Source organism: Corella eumyota, chromosome 7 (genome assembly GCF_963082875.1).
Source record: "Corella eumyota chromosome 7, kaCorEumy4.1, whole genome shotgun sequence".
Taxonomy (NCBI): Eukaryota; Metazoa; Chordata; class Ascidiacea; order Phlebobranchia; family Corellidae; genus Corella; species Corella eumyota.
The window spans coordinates 11,790,964-11,810,735 of NC_137496.1; the positions used below are offsets into that span (position 1 = coordinate 11,790,964).

The window sequence follows — 19,772 nt, forward strand, 5'->3', positions numbered from 1 at the left end:
ACTGATTGGGGTAAAATTAAATATTTTTAAGGGGTAGGAGTAAAATTACAACTTGTAAAAGGCTTGGGTAATTTTGAATTCTTTTTGAGGGTCAACTTTAACCTTTATTTAGCTGCTGTAAAATTGGACCCTTTTTTATGACAAGGTTAAGATTAAACCTTTTTATAAGTCTGGGGTGTAATTAAACCCTTTTCAAATCTAGAGTAAAGGGGATCTTCTTTGAGGCTAGGGTAAAATTAACCCCTATTTAGATTAAACCCATTCCTGCTGGAGTTAAATTTAACCCCTTTTTCTTAATCTTGCTTTACAGGTTTGAAAGTCCGACACATTGATGCAATTAAACCTTTTTATGTTGGGCACCAACTGAATGCCAAGTTTGAAGCCACAGTTTTAAATGGGAGCAATGTACTATACACCTGGCAATACTTCAACGACGACAATGGTTTTGTATCGGGGAAAAGAATAATCAGTTCTAACTTGATCTACTGGAATTTCAGCATGGTATGTGTTATTGATGTTGTTAATTTTAATTTAGTATAACAAGATTTTATTGTTTTAAACAAATTTATTTATTGTTGATGAGGAAAGGTTGAATGCACAACCTAAACATAGTGTAACAACTGTTACCCCGACCCAGTGTCGAGTTAACTTTAGCAGTTTGGGATATTATTGATTATAGTTGCCTGATAATTAAGTTGTTGATTAAGTGCTGGCTCAGTAGGAGTTTATACTATTTATAGTACCTAAGGCAAAGGTGCTACAGCATGAGAGCAGTGGAAATCGAACCTAGGACCTCATGTAGTGAATCCATGTGTTCTGACTACTACCATTCGCTGAATTTAATGCTGTTTTTTAAAAAGATTTTAAAGTAATATTTGCACATAATTTTTTTGGAATAAAAGTGCTGTAATTTTTAAAAGAAATCTTTTATTAATTGTGTTAAATTTTAATCCTAATTTTTTGAATTTTAGCCTGCTACCTACAGACTTAACATAAAGGCACAGAATAATGTAAGTGTAGAGGAATTGAATCAAACAGTTATTGTGATTGAACCGGTCATTGGACTCACTTTATCGGTCAGCAAACTTCTTATTACTACAAATTCTTCCATTACTGTAAGTTGAATTTTTGTTTAAACTGACCATTTGTAAATAGTATTTATTCTATATTTATGTGATAAAATATACATTTTTTATCTTAATTATAAGATCTTAATAAGAAACTGACAGCATGATGTAGTAGTAAGAACACATGCTACACCACATGAGGTTGTGGGTTTAATTTCCATTGCTCTAATGCTGTAGCGCCCTTTAGTAAGGCGCTATAAACGGTATAAACTTCTGCTGAGCAAGCACTTAATCGGCAGCTTAATTGGCGGGCAATTATAATCTATAATATCTCAAACTACTAAAATCAACTCAAGACTGGGTCGGAGTAACTGATGATTAAAGTTTTTGCTAAAAGCTGTTAGTTTAAAAAGACTAACATCAGATTAAGGCTACATGATTTTTAATAAATTTTTGTAATTTAGGCAATAGCCAACATCTTAAGTGGAATAGATGTTTCTTATTTGTTTGATTTTGGAGATAACAGCCCAACCACAGGTGGAAATATTATTAACTCAACCCAAGCTCTTGCAGTCCATGAATATAAAACTGATGGAAGGTTTATGGTAGGTAGTAAAATATATTAGGATTTTTTACAATGGAGGTTTGATGTAGTGGCTACAACACTTGCCTTCAGGAGATCTTGGGTTCGATCCCCACTGCTTTAATACTGTAGCACCTTTAAGTAAGATGCTATAAATGGTAGAAATTCCTGTTAGGCATAAAACCAATCAGCAGGATAATTATCGGGAAATTATAATCAATAGTATCTTAAACTGCCAAAGTCAACTCGAGACTGGGTCGAAGTAACTTAAGTTACTCTATGTTTGGGTCTTGAAGTCAGCTTTTTTTATCAAGGATAGTTAAATACAAAAAAACAACTGGCTAACTATATAGAGGGTTACTTTTTGTTATAACAACTCTTTCCTTATGTTGTTTTTAGCTGTCTGATATACTATTGACCCTACATTATTACTTTATATTAACTACTGGGTCAGTTATACTTTTAGAGGAACTTGGCAATGTTAATGCTTTACTTAAAGATTTAATAAAAATTATTTGGTTATGTATAAGATACTTACAATATAAAGTATATTATATTTCTTACCTTTACAATGCAAGTAATAATTCACTTGTCGATTGTTCAGATTGTGGTGGAGTCTTTCAACAACGCTACGTTGATCAACGCAACTGAGTTAATTGTTGTACGGGATCCAATCAAAGGTTTGCAAATCAACGGGTTGCACGACGATCAGGTAGTTTTAAATTATTTGGAATTAACCTTTTTAATAAAGTTGTGTTAATTAATTTCTTTATACAGTTGCTTTAGATGGGTGTTGTTTAATTTTTAACTTATAGAATTAAAATTGCTTATTTTATAATTAAATATGTTATTAGTGAGGTTTATTGACATTTGACTCTATAACATAAGGTTCAGGGTTTGATCCCCACTGCTTCTATGTTGTACCACTTTTAAGTAAGGCATTATGAACAGTATAAACTTCTGGTAAACCAAAACCAATCAGGAGCATAATTATCGGGCAATTATAATCAATAATATTTCAATCTACCAAAGTCAACTTGTGACTGTGTCAGGGTAACAAATGTTACTCTATGTTTACGCCATCATAAAACTGTTAATGGTATTTAATAAACATTTTTCCTTTAGTACATTCTCGCTAATAAGAAATACGTGGTCAGCGCTTCAATCCTAGAGGGCACCGAAGTTACTTTTGATTGGCTGATCACACTCCCAGATTCAACCACAATAATGCACTCAAATATCTCCATGTTAACTGAAACATTTAGTGATACTGGCTCACATACTCTTGAAGTGACAGCAAATAACTTTGTCAATAAAACTTCTGAAACCATTCAATTTACTGTAAGTGGTTTACTTATATTAAGTTTTTTTCAGATATGCATTTTTAGAACTGCATTTAGGGTTCACTTGCTAGGTTATTTCAGTGTTTTTAGATTGAGAGTTGCCAGTATACCATCAGTACTTTGATGTTTGTTGGCATTTTTAAGCAAAATGTAATAAAGAGGTTGTTTTATGAACATGTTTGCAAATTAAAAAGTCAAAGTCTTGTGATCTTTCCTAACGACTAAATTTTTATCTCTAAACAGTTTTTAATTGGCTTTTCTAAATCATATATGAAATAAATCCGGCAGCGTGGTGTAGTTGTAAGAACACTTGCTACAGCACACATGAGGTCATGAGTTCAATCCCTCACTGGCCTCATGCTGTAGCGCCTTTGAGTAAGGTGCTATAAACGGTATAAACTCCTGCTGAGCCAGCACTTAATCAGCAGCATTATTGTCGGGCAATTATAATCTATAATATCCCAAACTGCCACAGTCAACTTGAGACTGGGTCGGGGTAACTGATGTTACTCTATGTTTAAGTCGCGCATTTGACTTTCCCACATCGAAGATAAAAATATATACTCAAAAAAAAAAGATTTCAAAAACGATTAGCATTCTTCTTAGTTACAAAATCTTATTTTTAATACAGTTTGTAACATGTTTCAAGGCCCTTGTTAACAGGTTTATTAAGAATAATTATTATATAATTTTCTATACTAACAAATAAACTTAACTCCCAGGTGTTAAGAACCCCAAGATTTCAAGTTGAACTTGTAACAAAGGATGAATTATATTTGAACGACACAGTGACCATCGACGTCATGCCAATAACTGTAAGTTAGATGACATTTATTTAAATAAATGGTTTAGCAACATATTTTAACAATTTGTTAAATTTATTTTATTTGCTTTTTTGTTTAAAATAATAGTGTTAATTTATTTTTGTATTTACTTGAATACCTGCAGCTGGAATTGAACTTAGGACCTTAGAAAAAACAAATATAACCAGTGCACCATATTCCCAATGTTTAAAATTGACTTTAATTGACTTTAAAATTAATATTCAACTTCTGATTGTTTTCCAGGGTACCAATGTATTATATGATGTTGACTTTGCTGACGGGTCTTTAATCATCTACAATAGCACAGATTTAACTTTCTCACATGCTTATACACAAGATGGAACTTACACTATAACTGTTAGTGGTCATAACAGGGCAGCTCTGGTGAGTCTTATTAAACTTATATTTGTTTATTTTTTTACACTCACTCATCTTCGATGCGGAAAGGACGACTTCACAACCTAAACATAGAGTAACATTTGTTACCCCAACTCAGTCTCAAGTTGACTGTGCCAGTTTGGGATATTATAGATTATAATTGGTTGATAATTACGCTACTGATTAAGTGCCGGCTCACCGTTTATAGTGCGTAACTCAAGGGCACTACAGAATTAGAGCAGTGGAAATCGAACTCAGGACCTTATGTAGTAAAGTCATCATTCATGCTGCCTGTATTTAAGTATCTATGCTTTGCTACATAAGGTCATGGGTTTGATCCCAACTGCTTGCATGCTGTAGTGCACTTGAGTATGATGCCATTAATACCAGCTCAGTAAAGAATTATTGTTTAACTATTTTTTACTTTCCAGACAAACAATACTGTTAACGTTACAATCAAGAAGCTTGAATGTAATGCCCCCAAACTTTCATTTGTCGGCAGCGGGCTTCAATCCCAGTACTACCGCTCCCGTAGTTTGTACTTGGAGACGAAGATTAATTTGTTCGATTGCACGGCTTATACTGTGAGGTATCAATGGGCTATTTTCAAACAAGATGATTGTAATGTTATTAATGAAGACAATAAAGTGGTTAGTATAAAGTTTTTATTTTTTTTTGAGTTGATTTTTTAATTTTTTTTCTAAGTTGGGACCAGCAGTGTGGTGTAGTGGTTAGAACACTTGGCTTTACTACATGTAGTCATTGGTTTGATCCCCACTGATCACATGCTGTAGCGACCTTAAGTGAGGCATTATAAACAGTATGAACTTCTGCTGAGCCAGCATTTAATCAGCAGCATAATTATTGGGCAATTATAATCTATAATATCCCAAACTGCCACAGGCAACTCGAGACTGGGTCGGGGTAACTGATACTACTCTATGTTTAGGTCATAAAGTCGACCTTTTTATATCAAGAATAAATAAATATAAAAAGGTTGGACATTTCAAAAAAATATTAAAGTAATAAGCTACGATAGCAAAATTAATTTGTTTTCAGTAGTTATGCACATTATCATTTGCTATAGCTGTTAAACGACATTTTTTAAATCTTTTATTTCAGTTGATTCCAGTGCTTACTTTCTACAACCAACTTAACCTGGCTCCTCTTACCTTGGATGTTTCAAAATATTGCGTTCGTGTGACTGCTTCTTATATTGATACTCCTTTGTTTGACAGCATTTACTCCATTATTGAGGTGGGCATTGTTGGAAACAGTAATTATCATTAAATAAGTTTACTATTAGTGTAATGAATGGTACTTTATACTGCTGTAAAGGTCTTTGGTTTGATTCCCACTGCTTACATGCTGTAGCACCCTTAAGTAAGGTGCTATAAACGGTATGAACTCCTGCTGAGCCAGCACTTGATCAGCAGCTTAATTACTGGGCAATTATAATCTATATAATATCCCAAACTGACAAAGTCAACTTGAGACTTGGTTGGAGTTACTGATGTTACTCTATGTTTAGGTCGTAAAGTTGACCTTTCCACATCGAGGATAAATTTAAAAAATATAAAAATCAAATTTTTTTACCAGATTATTTCCACTCCCTTGGCTGTTGTGATTAACGGAGGAACTTACAGATTTGTGTCCCATTCTGAGAAAGTAGTCCTGGATGCAAGCACTTCGTTTGATCCAGATCTCGCTGGAGATCAGACTCCTCTTAATTATAGTTGGACTTGCACCTCCCGACCACGATTGGAGAATAATGAAGATTACGGATTTGAACCCAGGGTAAGTACTTTAAGTCTGTTTGGTAGGCACTTAATTTTATGATTTTAATTACTAATTTTATGATATTTTTATAGTGCAGACCCAATCTCGAGTTGACTTCAGCAGTTTGGGATATTATAGAGATTATAATTGCCTGATAATTAAGCTCAATATAGCAATTATAATCTATAATATTCCAAACAGCTGAAGTCAACTCGAGACTGAGTCGGGGTAACTGATGTTACTTTATGTTTAGGTTGTAAAGTCGACCTTTCCCACATCAAGAATTAAGGATTTATACAAAAATAAATAAAATTCACTAACATGAGCTTATATTTTATTTAGGTTGATGACAATTGTTTTGATTCAAGTTCTCAAGAGGAAATAGTGATTCAGGCCAACACACTGATAGTAGATAGAGAATACAACTTCACTGTTACTGCAAGGAAAGAAGGAAAGATGAATGTGTCAGCTTGGCAGATTGTAAGTTAAAATAACTTTACCAATAATTTTTCTAATTTTACGTTTTTAAATTAAATAAATATGCAGCATGTTGTAGTAAACACTTGCTACGGTATATAATTTTGTGGGTTCGATCCCCACTGCTCTCATGCTGTAACATTATCCCCACTGCTCTCATGCTGTAACGCTTAATTATGGTGCAATTATAATTTTAAATATCCCAAACTGCCTAAGCAACTCAAGACTGAGTCAGGGTAACCAATGTTAAACAGTTGCAAGTAGGATTGCCCGTTGATGTAGTTTTTAGTATTTTAACAGAGAATCTTACGGATCAATCGGCAATTTAATTTCCAATTATTAACTGGCAACCTTAAATTCCTAAATTGTTTATGCCAATTTCTTTACACATTAGTTGTTTATAACTTCTCAATTTCTAAAAATTTTACATCATTTTGCTAATTTTCAAAGCAACTTAAGTCGTAATATTTCACCACAACCCATGTGAACTGCAGTTAGGTCTGTAAATCCTGCATTTATATATTTTTAATGTTCTTTATTTTTCAGGTTATAATTGTAGCCGACCAGATCCCCACTGTGACAGTTTCATGTTATTCGTGTCGCCACCAAGCTACCTTACAAATCAGTTCATCTCATCGTTTAAGTTTAGTTGGAGCTTGCACTTCTTGTAAACTTATTGACAAGGTTTGTTATTGTTTAATAAAAGTGTTAAATGTAAGAATGGTTAAACTTTTTCTTGATTTTTAGATAGTTGTAAATTGAAATGTATTTTAGGTTATTTATTATTTAACTTGAGGCTAAGTTAGAACCTTAGTTGTTAAATGATAAGTATTTAGACTTTAAATTCAACCTTCTCACATAGAGATTTAATCAAAATTTAAATTGAAAACACATTTATTTAACATTGGATTTTGCTAAGACTTCTGTTTAACCTTGTTCAAGGTTTCATATTTCTGGGAGGCAACTCGCAAGAACTCAAGTTCGGGTCCTGCTCTTCCATTCCTCCTAAACAAGGAAACAACAACCACAAACAACAACATCAAGTACCTAGTATTGAGGGATGGTTATGTGTTGGATTTTTATGAATATGAGTTTAAACTGACGGTAAGTTTTTTTTAAATTTATTTATCCTTGATGGAAAAGGTCGAATGCGCGACCCAAACATAGAGTAACATCAGTTACCTCAACCCGGTCTTAAATTGCCTGTGGCAGTTTGGGAAATTATAGATTATAAATGCATGATAGTTAGACTGCTGAGTAAGTGTAATTGCTGGCTCAGCAGAAGATCAGACGTTTTTTAAGTACTCATAAACACAAGTGTATTTCTTGCATTTACAGATTGGTTTCACAAAAATTTTGAGTTTGTTATTTGAAACTTTTTTACTTAATTTAATATTTTTGTTCACAGATTCAGGTGAATAATCAAACAGGTTTCTCCAAGTTGGTTTTGTATTCCAATAAACCTCCTGTGAATGGAAATTGTTCGATAGGCTACGATGGGGAACAAGTTTATGTGTTGGAGACATTAGTCAGGTTGGTAGGAGATATTATTATCACCTAAACATAGAGTAACATCAGTTACCTTGACCCAGTCTCAAGTTGACTTCAGCAGTTTGGAATATTATATAAATTATAATTGTCCGATAATTAAACTGCTGATTAAGTGTTGGCTCAGCAGATGTTCTTATGTTTATAGCGCATTTTAAATCAGCAGCTTAATTATTGGGTAATTTTAATCTATAATAATCCAAACTGGCAAAGTTAACTTGAGACTGGGTCGGGGTAACTGATGTTACTCTTTGTTTAGGTCGTGAAGTTGGCCTTCCCACAAAAAAAGATAAATAAATATATAAAAAAATAAGATATCATGACATAATATTAGTAAGATTAAAACCCATGATACCATCTGTAAATTAAAAAACTTCATTTTTTAATCAAGTTAACAAATACTTGAAACATTTCTTGTTTAGATTTGAGTGTCATGGTTGGAAAGATGAGGATATCTCACCGTTAGTTTACACAATATTAGCGATCCGATACGACGGGGATTTTAAAGTTGATGAATTTGTTATTTATTTTGGAACAATTTCTTCTTATGAGGTAACAGAGTGTTTTATTTTTTAATTGTTTGTTTTTAAGTTGACTTAAGTTTAAGACATTTGTTTAATTATATTAAATGTAGTTCTCTCTTATTTGGTTCAGTGATTTTTGCTTTTTTTATTCTCTCTTTTTTGTTTAACTATTATTTCATTTTAATTAGTGCTTGCTAGGTGGTAGACCTGTTTATGTAACTGTATGTCTTATTATTGTTTTGTTTGTTTAATGCATGTTGTTTATAATTCTATTTTAATAAGGTTTAATTATAAACAATCTGTTTTATTTGGGTTTATATTTTTTTTATAATGTTTTTTTTCTTTTTTGTACCCCTTTTCATAATGAGAAAGATAATTTAGTTAATTTTGTTCTTTCACCATATTGATTATATCAACACCGTTTAATTTTAATTAGCAGTCTATACCTTTAACATTGCTTAAGGTGTTTTATTAACTATATTTTGGTTAATTGGAATAAATGTAATTTTTGTTTTTAGGCGTACCTACCACTTGGATTTGAATCAAATAATTACGACATCTTGGTTCAAATATTAGTAGAGGACGAGTTTGGAACGTTCACGGTGGCTCTTAATCAGTAAGTATTTTGATTCAAATTTTAAAACTATTTAAAATAAAAGTCAGTGTCATTTTATGATAGTAATCTTATTTGGTATCTTAATAAGTCAAGTTTAACTAAATTTATAATTTGTTGTCTAAATTTTGTTAATTTTAACTTATAATACTTTGCATATAAAGCAGTTTGTTGTAGTAGTAAGAACGCTTGGCTTTACTATATGAGGTTTTGGGTTTGATTCCTACTGGTCATATGCTGTAGTGCCCTTAAGTATAAACTCCTGCTGAGCCAGGACTCGATAAGCAGCTTAATTATCGGGCAATTATAATCTATGCAATATCTCAAACTACCAAAGTCAACTTGAGACTTGGTCGAAGTAACAAATGTTACTCTATGTTTAGGTTGTGAAGTCAAACTTCCCACATCGAGGATAAATAAACATATAAAAAATTAAACTAGCATTTCTTATGTTAAAACAGGACAGTTAGTGTAAAGTTAAGAGAGACCCACACATTAGAATGGCTACAAAATAGAACAACCGGAGATTTTGTAAAGTTGGAAAAAGCAAATAATCCACAAGTTATCAACGACTTTGCTGCTGGTGTCATCACTGTTCTTAATCAGGTATTGACTTATTTAAAATATAAAATAAATAAAACTGCCATTTGTGGTGCATGGGTAAATTATTGTGAGTAAATATTAGTTAAGAGTTGCAACCATATTACAACAATTAAAATACTAACTTTATGGCGGGATATTAACTAGTTCAATTTATTTAACAATAGCAGTTAAAACTGTTAAAATGTGGACAAAACAATTACAAAAAATTGACCCTTTTTCTTAGTATAAACCAATTTAACTAATATTTTTACAAAATCAACTTTATCACTATTTTTATTTTTGTCTATGTAGGAATCAGAGTCAAATATGGAAGATGATACAGCAGAAGATTTTGAAACAAGAAGGGAAATAAGATTTAACATCACCAAGACAGTGGCAGCTCTTGAACCTAACACCATCGACCAAATTCAACAAATCACAACCGTGTTTAAGCAATGTTTGGTAAGAGTGTATTCTAGTTAGTAAAATATAATCTTATATGCTTGTTATGTGAAATAAGATATTAACAAAGTAATGTTTTTTTAAATATATTGTTTTTTATCTTCATTGTAGGAAGGTCGAATGCACGACCTAAACATAAAGTAACATCAGTTACCCCAACCCAGTCTTAAGATGACTTTAGCAGTTTAAAATATAGTAGAATATAATGGCTCAATATTTAAGCTGCTGATTAAGTGTTGGCTCAGCAAGAGTTCATACTTTTTAGAGCACCTTACTCAAGGGCAATACAGCATGAGAGCAGTGGGGATTAAACCCAGGACACTATGTAGTAAAACCAGTCTTTAAAAAATTTAAACAATTTTAAAATTTAATATATAAATTGATTTACTTTTGTTAACAGAAAGTTCCGTCAGAATTACAAGACACAACACTGCAGAATATCAGTGTGACTAAAGTTGTCTCTCTGTCGGAACAACTACCAGACTATGTCGATCTCGCCACTTCAACCACCTTCCTCCAAGTTACAACCAACTTATTGGATATTGTCAGTTACATGGTTAAGTCTGTTAACTACCATGTTTATGTCACAGGGGAAGCCCCATTGGATGGGCAGTCATCCGGTAAGAAAATTATTTAATGTTTATCCTCAAAAAATTATTTTTTATTTTGTTTCTCAATGTGGGAAGGTCGAATGCGCGACCTAAACATAGAGTGACAATTGTTATTTTGACCCAGTCTCGAATTGCCTTTAACAATTTTGGATATTATAGAGATTATAAATGCCCGGTAATTATGCTGCTAACTAAGTGCTGACTCAGCAGAAGTTTATGCCGTTTATAGCGCCTTACTCAAGTGTGCTACAGCATGAGATCGGTGGGGATTGAACCTGGGACCTCATGTAGTGAAGTCAAGTGTTTTAACCTCTACTACACTATGCTACTTATTATCACTTCATGTCATAAAAGTAATTTAATCTCTAAGTCGTTAATTAATTTAATTTTCATCCAAATATTGATGTTTTGTAGTTGAAATAGAGGAAACTGGTTGGTAAAAAATTTTGGCATGAAATGAATAACATAAATTAATGTTATTAATTAAATTAACTTTGTTAATTAACAATTTTGATACTGACATGAATGAATTATTTATGTTTCTTACAATTAAAATAATTAACTAATTAATTAAAATTATTTAAAACTTTTATTGCATTGTGAACCTAAATAAAAGATCAATTTTTTGATTAAATTTAATTCGATTTTTGCCAATTATTTTTAATATTATTTGGGAAATATTTTAATATCAAATATTCCTAAACTTGCTAAATTGAAAATTAAAGAAACTTTTTTATATTTTAAAGAAATTATTTTAATTATTCATCCATTTTAAAATCTTGCAAATCGAACCCAATTTTTAATATTAAAATAAACTTTCACCAACACAATATTCTACTCACAGAGGAAATTCTGACAGCGAAATATCGAGAAGAAATGGTTCGGAAGTTGATGGTATCGGCTTACAAGATCACAGATAATGTCCTCCAGAGCAAAGTAACAGGAGAGGAGCCGGTGTTCCTGAATGCTTCTTCTTTTTCATCTTTTGGAGCTCGGACTACACCTGCTACTATGAACAGGTAATTGTTTAATTTAGTGTTAAAATAATATTAGATATACTAGCCCTTTTTTTACTTGTTATATTACCGGCTGCGTGGTGTAGTGGTAAGAACACTTACACCACACATGAGGTCGTGGGTTTAATCCCCACTGTTTTCATGCTGTAGCTTCCTTAAGTAAGGCACTATAAATGGTATTAACTCCTGCTGAGCCAGCACTTAATCAGCAGCTTAAATATCAGACAATCAAAATCTATAATATTCCAAACTGCCATAGGCAACTCGAGACTGGGTTGGGGTAACAAATGTTACTTTATATTTAGACAGTTCACCTGTGCAACACAAACAAAAGTTTGTTTAAATAAGAACCTATTAAAGTTTATGATATTGAGTACTATCATCTTATGTTACTTTAATCTCTTTAATATTTGTCCTCTGAAGGTCGATCTCTAACGATGGATGCCACATTCAGCTACCACCCTCGATCTTCGTCAATATTGAAGACACAGCTGAGATTATTTACATTTTCTCAGTTGCTGAACAGGTACAATTTAAACCAGTCCCATCTCTTTGTTTAAGTATAAGTAGATATAACATAAATTATATTTAAAAGAGTTAAGATGAAAACATGGTATTTATATAAAGTAAATGTGTATTTGATATAGTTAACTTTATTTTTGGGGTGGTGTAGTGGTTATAACACTTGGCTTCACTATATTAAGTCCTGGGTTTAATCCTCACTGCTTCTATGCTATGGGGCACTCAAGTAGGGTTCTATAAATGGTATAAACTCCTGCTAAGCCGGCACTTAATCAGCAGCATAATTATCGGGCAATTATAATCTATATAATATCCCAAACTGCCAAAGGCAACTTGAGACTGGGTCGAAGTAACTGATGTTACTCTATGTTTAGGTCACACATTAGACCTTCCCACATGGAGGATAAATATATGTAAAAAACTAATTTGATTAAAATAACATTTGTATTTAAACATCTTTACAGAATCCTTATACATTTGGCTTCCAAAGCTCAAGTATAAACATGCTGGGGATTGAGAATATCTCATCTCGAGTTCCCACTCTTCAGTTCTCTTACGCTAACACTACTCAAGTGAGAGTTACTGGTAAGTCTTACTTAATGTTTGTGTTCTTACAACATAAAAGTACCGGCAACGTTGTGTAGTGGTCAGACACTTTCTACGCTACATGAGGGTGTCTTGGGTTCAAACCCCAGTGATCTCATGCTAGCTCCTTTATGTTAAGTGCTATAAACGGTATAAACTCCTAGTGAGCCAGCACTTAATCAGCAGCTTAATTACTGGGCAATTATATTCTTATTTCCAAACTGGGTTGGGGTAACGAATGTTACTCTTAGTTAAGGTAATCCAATTCTTTCCAAATCAAAAATAAAAATTTATACCAAAAAAGTGCCACACTGTTTGTTTTTGAGCCTGCATACTCTTTTAATAAAAAAAAAACTATCATTTTTAGTTAATGTGAAAAAATAAGAAACATATAAATATAGAATCTCATCTATTGATTGATATTTCGTGTAACTGCAGTTATTATGTACAGATGTTGGAGCCAACGTTGGCGTAGAAATACAGAACAATGAACAATCTCTTCTGGACAACTTGATTAAAATGGTGATGGTGCAAAGTGATTCTCAGTTTATTGACCCCCAAATCACGAACGAGATCGCGGATGTTACTTCAAGTTCTTATTACTCTCCATGGGTAGGTTAAATGTTCTTAACTGTTTGAAAACAATTTGTTTTACATATCTTTATTCTGGATGTGAAAAGGTTGGCTTCACAACCTAAACATAAAGTAACATTAGTTACCCCGACCCAGTCTCAAGTTGCCTGTGGCAGTTTGGGATATTATACATTATAATTGCCCGATAATTAAGCTGCTGATTAAGTGTTGGCTCAGCAGAAGTTCGTACGGTTTTGAATAGCAGCACTTATGGGCGCTACAGCATTAGAACAGTGGGAATTGAACCCAATACCTAATGTCGTGTAGCAAATGTTCTGCTACTACTTTGCCAATTCACTGACCTATACTTCATATAGAGTAATTTAAGATAATGTCAACTCTAACAGGCTGCCAATTTAGATTTTTATCATTTAATTGTTTCATATAATATGGTCACAACAAATATTTGCTTTATTTACTTGTTCACCATTACTTTAGTAGGTACATTACCCATTTTTTGGCCTTCGTTTTTGCTCATTTATAGAACAGTAACTTACCTTACCCTGGCACCACAAATGCCAGTTTTTTTATGGATTTTGAAGGCCTATAAGATGAACGCATTTGTTCATTAAACTCTAAGATTTAAAAGTTAAACAGCCATAAGCATAGTTAATAAATATATTCAACTTTTTTATTAAATTTATTATATAATTTAACTAAAACATTTAATTCTTTAGGATGGAGTTAACTTTAAGAGTCAACCACTGAACAGTTTGGTGTCGATAGCTTTCAGTGTCCCCAACAACAACACTGACCCCTCTGTGGCTGTTTATATTATGCTTATCTATGAGAAGTCAACAGTTTCTACTAAACTGGAGGTTAACCCCTATATTGGTGAGCTTTAGTTTTGTTGCTCTAAAGTATATATCTTTATCCTCAATGTGGGAAAGTCGACTTTACAACTTAAACATAGAGTAACATAAGTTACCTTGACCCAGTCTCGAGTTGACTTTGGCAGTTTAGGATATTATTGAATACATTGTCCAATAATTAATCTGCTGATTAAGTATTGGCTCAGCGAGGTCTTGTACCATTTATAGCGCCTTAGTTAAGGGCGCTACAGTATGAGAGCAGTGGGAATCAAACCCAGGACATTATGTAGTGTAGGAAGTGTTCTAGTTTTAGTCATTTTAAAAATAAAAAACAACAAAATAAGTTCAAAAATTTAGTTTATAATTTTTTTTTATTTTTAGACGTATATTTTGATTATACCCCCAGTCCAAACGCCGACAGATATTCAAATTATTTTCGATTAACTGAAAATATGGTAAAAGAAGAAGCAAACCACCTGAATTATACGATTTACATCGATCCTATGTAAGCTATGTGTTATTATTTTGCTAAAACTGAATAAGTACAAGGCCCTGTGGGCGACATTTTTACACATTTTTACAATACTTTGTTATTAAATTGAAATTTGCTGGTAGTAAATTACTAGTGCATCATTAATGGCATTTTTTTGTTCTAAACTTTTATAAAATAAACATATGGAATTATAGTATGATTGTTTTTTTAGTGTATAATTAGATAAGTATTATTTATGTAAATAACTTAGTTTATATTTATACAAAGATGTTTACAAATAGTTTTATGGTATTTGACATTTAATTTTAATTTTTCTAAAAATTTTTTTGATTTTTTTTTTTATAAATTTTATATATTTTTACTTCCAGTGAGCTTCAAACCATCAACCCCAAGTATTACTTTAACGTCACCAATTACTTTGAGTTCCACAACTTGAACATAAAAGTGGGAGTTTATTATAGTTCATGCCAGTTCTTCGATCCTGATGTAAGATATATTTAAATATATAATTTTTTTTAATATTTTTTTATCTTTGATATGGGAAGGTCAACTTCACAACCTAAACATAGAGTAACATTTGTTACTTCAACCCAGTCTCAAGTTGGCCTTGGCAGTTTGGGATATTATAAATTATAATTGCCTGATAATTATGCTGCTGATTAGGTGCTGGCTCAGCAGGAATTTATATCGTTTAAAGTGCATCACTTAGGGGTGCTACAGTATGATAGCATTGGGGATCAAACCCAGGACTCCATGTTGAAAAATTCCAAGTCTGGAATTTTGTCCAAGTGGCTGATTAATATGTCACCATTTTATACTGAACTTTTATTTCTAGAATGTTGAATGGAGCAAGTTGGGACTTCGAACCTCAATTGAAACGATCCCGTCCGTTTCAGTTTGTTACACGAGCCATCTTACCTCTTTTGGATCGTTCGTGATCAGTCCTCCCATTATCCTTGACATCAATGATATTAAGGTTAGATATTGGGTTTAATTTTGATGTAAGATAGTGAGGTCTTAGGTTTGATTCTCAGGCTCGGAAAGTTATTTTCTAATAATTTTTTAAATATTTTAAATGAAAATAAATACAGTCATTAATTAAACAAACTTTTACAGTTTGGCACTGGCTTGGAGTTATCAAACGTTTTTTAAAATCAGGCCGTAAAAACTTAAATAAAAATTATTTTTTTACAGAACATCGACTTCCGACAGAACCCGATTGCGTTAATCGTCGTTTCAGTTTTGTTTGTGATTTATGTCCTGGGTGCAATTTGGTGCCGAAGGTTGGATTTGAGGGATATTGAGAGCGTTAGTTTGATTCCACTTTGTGGGACGAATGGAACTTACAAATATGAGATAACAGTGAAAACATCACCGGGTTTAGGAAGTGGTAAGTTTATTTTATCAATTAAGTTCTTAAGGTAGCTTAACAGAATGGTTAATGAGCTGATAATACTTAAGGTTCAGGGTTTGACTTTCACTGCTGACATGTTGTAGCATCTTTAAGTAAGACTTGAGATCCTGGGTTTGATTTTCACTGCTAGCATGTTGTAGCATCCTTAAGTAAGACCTGAGATCCTGGGTTTGATTTCCACTGCTGACATGTTGTAGCATTCTTAAGTAAGACCTGAGGTTCTAGGTTTGATTCCCACTGCTGGCATGTTGTAGCATCCTTAAGTAAGACCTGAGGTTCTAGGTTTGATTTCCACTGCTGGCATGTTGTAGCATCCTCGAGTAGGACTTGAGATCCTTGGTTTGATTCTCACTGCTGGCATGTTGTAGCACATTTGATTTAAACTTTACGTCTTAGGTTTAAATTTAACTACTTTTATGTAGCACTAAAATTCGGCAAGCATATTACAGAAGGTACTTTTGCCAGATGTGATAAATTAATGATCCAGAAACTGATATTATCCTTAACTTACTTAATTCTTAGGTACGACAGCAAATGTAGGTATATGTATATATGGATATGAATCCAGATCAGGTTCTAAACACTTGTACAAGAAAGGAGCTTTCCAACGTGGCTCTGTTGATGTATTTCAGATAGCAACTCATAACTATGTGGGCTCTATCTACAAGATCAAGATATGGCACGATAACACAGGTAATTAATTTAAAATTAATTTATTTTAAATTTATAAAATTGGTTTTAGTAACTATGCCATATTTTCCTTATAAAATCATGTATAAATATTTAATAATTTTGGAAAGTTTTAAAATTATAAATTTGTCATTCCACTACAATTTTGTATTTTGGTTTTAAATTAATCGTTACTTTTATAAAAGTTTAAAATTTTGATTTTAATTTTGTTAAAATAATATTATCCCTCATTAGGGTTAGATCCCGGGTGGAATGTAAGTAGGGTGATGGTGAGGGACTTAAAAACTGGGGAAAAATCGTATTTTCTTGTGGATTCTTGGCTCCAAGTTTACCCCGACGGAGAAGATGAAACTTGTTTGCAGAAAGTTGTTCCCGTTGCGAGTAAGATTTTATTTATTTTGTTTAATGGAAAAAGGTTGGAACTAAAATGAGGGAAATTTTTATTTTTTGTTATTTTTAATTTGATTGGTAATTAATTTGAGTTTAATTAATTTAAAACTCAAGACCAAAAATATTTAAAGAAAAATGAAATTCTTAAAAGTTGTTTTTATAGTTGTTATTTAAGTTTGTTAAAAACTTAAAATTTTTAAATTTTTTGTTGTAGATGTTTGTTATTTTTTGCATAATTAGTAATTAATTAAAGTTTAATTTATTAGTTAAACCTAAAAATATTTTGTTTAAGACTTAGTAATCAATTTTAGTTTAATTAACTTGGTGCACCTAAAACTTTTATTTCAAAATATGTAAGACTTCAGTTTAATTTTTCTGTTATTATTTAAATTTAAAAAAAAATTTTTTTTCTTCCAAGGTGAAGAAGAGATGTCGGACTTCTCTCTCAGGTTCGGAACTCAACTCTCTTACGGATGGGAGGACGCCCACTTGTGGTTGTCTTTGATCGAGAGGTCACCCCAGTCACGCTTCACTAGGTTTCAGAGGATAACTTGTTGTGCGTTGTTGTTGTACACGTTCATGGTCCTAAGGTAAGATTTTGTATCCGTGGTTGTGGGTTTGAATCTCGCTGTTAGCATAACTTTTATGTTTATATCTCCCTACGGGGTTAAAGGGCTTTCTTTTCCTATGTTTTATAAGCATTAAGTAAGAATTTTACCGGTAGCTTGGTGTAGTCGTGAGATTACTTTACTACATCAAGGTCCTAGGTTGGATCCCCACTACTCTTATGCTGTAGTGCCCTTGAGTAAGGCGCTATAACGACTATGAACTTCTGCTAAGTCAATACTTAACCAGCAGCTTAATTATCAGGCAATTATAATCCATATTATCCCAAACTCCTAAAGGCAACTCAAGACTGGGTTGGGGTAACTGATGTTACTCTATGTTTCGGTCGTAAAGTCGACCTTCTCACATGAAGGATAAAAAAATCCTAGCTTTTATATGTTTTACATGGGTCTGTAACTAGGCAATGAAGTCACCTTTTTCCCAAAATTATTTTAACTTGCATTTTAATCTACTTTAAAATATTGAATCCTACAGTGCAATGTGGTATCAAGGGTACGATGTAGAAGAATATGATCAAACAGATATTGGTGAAATAAGATGGAGAGATATCGCAGTTGGGGCAATTGTTTCTCTCATGGTGTTCCCGATCAATATCATCGTTGTGTTTATGTTTAAAAAATCAAAATGCCATGTAAGTACAAATATTTTATCAATTTTTTTTGTTAGTATTTTTATCCTCAAAAGGTCATACCATTTAAACATAGAGTAACATTTGTTACCCCAACCCAGTTTTAAGTTGCCTTTGATTATTTGATTATATTTGCCCGATAATCAGGCTGCTGATTAAATGTTGGCTCAGCAGGAGTTCATACTGTTTATCAAGGGCGGTACAGCATGAGAGCAGTGGGAATCAAACCCTGGACCTCTTTATGTTAAGCCTTTTCTGTTTATATGTAAAGCTCTATACTTATCCAAAAAGGTAGATAAATAAATTTTAGTTACAATTTTTTAAATACTAAAATTAATTTTTCTTACCACTAGGTGTCTCCCACTAAACCTTGGCCAGAGCGAGCACAAACTGCTCAAACAGTTATAATAGAAGATGAGATCTTGATGGAGAGGAGCAAGGATAAGTTTAGGAGCAAGAGGAGTTTGTTTGGGTCGATGATGTCGGATCAGAGTATTGGGGATGACCTGACCAGGAGGGTGGGTTTTCATCTTTCTATTTCTTGTTAAACTTTTTTGGAAATTTTTTGATAATTTTAAAGTGTTTTAAATTTTGAATATATTTTTGCTTTGATCCCCACTGCACTCATGCTGTAGATACCTTGAGTAAGGCGCTATAAACGGTTTAAACTCCTGCTGAGCCAGCACTTAATCAGCTGCATAATTACCGAGCAATTATAATCTATAATATCCCAAACTGCCACAGGCAACTCGAGACTGGGTCGGGGTAACTGATGTTACTCTATGTTTATGTCGTTAAGTCGACCTTCCCACATTGAGGATAAATAAATGTAAAAAAAATTTGATTTTCAAATTTAATGTATAATATTTTGAAATATACATTTAAATTTTTATTCTTAGTATTGCTTAAAAAGTTTAATTAAAAATTACTGTTAAATATATTTTGTGTGCCATTTTACTTTGTTTTCTTGTAGTAACTTAGTTTAAATGCCTTTGGTTATTATGCTTAATGTTGTTCTCTCATATTTGGTTCAGTAATTTTTCTCCTTTTTTATATTGAGTTCTCTTTTAACTATTATTTCATTTTAGTTTGTGCATGCTAGGTGGTGGACCTGTTTATGTTAGTGTCTATCTTTTTATTATATCATTTTTTAAACGCTTTTTGTAATTCT

The 19,772-nt window shown here is 32.5% G+C and overlaps 1 protein-coding gene across 1 annotated transcript in view; it reads left to right on the forward strand.

Moving 5' to 3' along the window:
- The window catches only part of LOC145760435 (polycystin-1-like), a 59,610-nt gene that overhangs the window by 26,223 nt on the left and 13,615 nt on the right, over positions 1-19,772 (forward strand). The window contains exons 45-78 of the mRNA XM_082574324.1: positions 311-501; positions 972-1,115; positions 1,532-1,672; positions 2,255-2,362; positions 2,776-2,991; positions 3,716-3,808; positions 4,061-4,201; positions 4,627-4,845; positions 5,318-5,452; positions 5,795-5,992; positions 6,317-6,454; positions 6,998-7,135; positions 7,394-7,555; positions 7,860-7,984; positions 8,422-8,551; positions 9,042-9,139; positions 9,598-9,742; positions 10,031-10,180; positions 10,581-10,800; positions 11,206-11,223; positions 11,636-11,810; positions 12,231-12,333; positions 12,794-12,914; positions 13,366-13,526; positions 14,225-14,381; positions 14,741-14,864; positions 15,221-15,338; positions 15,688-15,828; positions 16,047-16,242; positions 16,789-16,959; positions 17,191-17,337; positions 17,765-17,936; positions 18,448-18,604; positions 18,955-19,119. Coding sequence (XP_082430450.1) covers positions 311-501; positions 972-1,115; positions 1,532-1,672; positions 2,255-2,362; positions 2,776-2,991; positions 3,716-3,808; positions 4,061-4,201; positions 4,627-4,845; positions 5,318-5,452; positions 5,795-5,992; positions 6,317-6,454; positions 6,998-7,135; positions 7,394-7,555; positions 7,860-7,984; positions 8,422-8,551; positions 9,042-9,139; positions 9,598-9,742; positions 10,031-10,180; positions 10,581-10,800; positions 11,206-11,223; positions 11,636-11,810; positions 12,231-12,333; positions 12,794-12,914; positions 13,366-13,526; positions 14,225-14,381; positions 14,741-14,864; positions 15,221-15,338; positions 15,688-15,828; positions 16,047-16,242; positions 16,789-16,959; positions 17,191-17,337; positions 17,765-17,936; positions 18,448-18,604; positions 18,955-19,119 — 5,018 coding nt within the window. The remainder of the gene's footprint in view (positions 1-310; positions 502-971; positions 1,116-1,531; positions 1,673-2,254; positions 2,363-2,775; positions 2,992-3,715; positions 3,809-4,060; positions 4,202-4,626; positions 4,846-5,317; positions 5,453-5,794; positions 5,993-6,316; positions 6,455-6,997; positions 7,136-7,393; positions 7,556-7,859; positions 7,985-8,421; positions 8,552-9,041; positions 9,140-9,597; positions 9,743-10,030; positions 10,181-10,580; positions 10,801-11,205; positions 11,224-11,635; positions 11,811-12,230; positions 12,334-12,793; positions 12,915-13,365; positions 13,527-14,224; positions 14,382-14,740; positions 14,865-15,220; positions 15,339-15,687; positions 15,829-16,046; positions 16,243-16,788; positions 16,960-17,190; positions 17,338-17,764; positions 17,937-18,447; positions 18,605-18,954; positions 19,120-19,772) is intronic.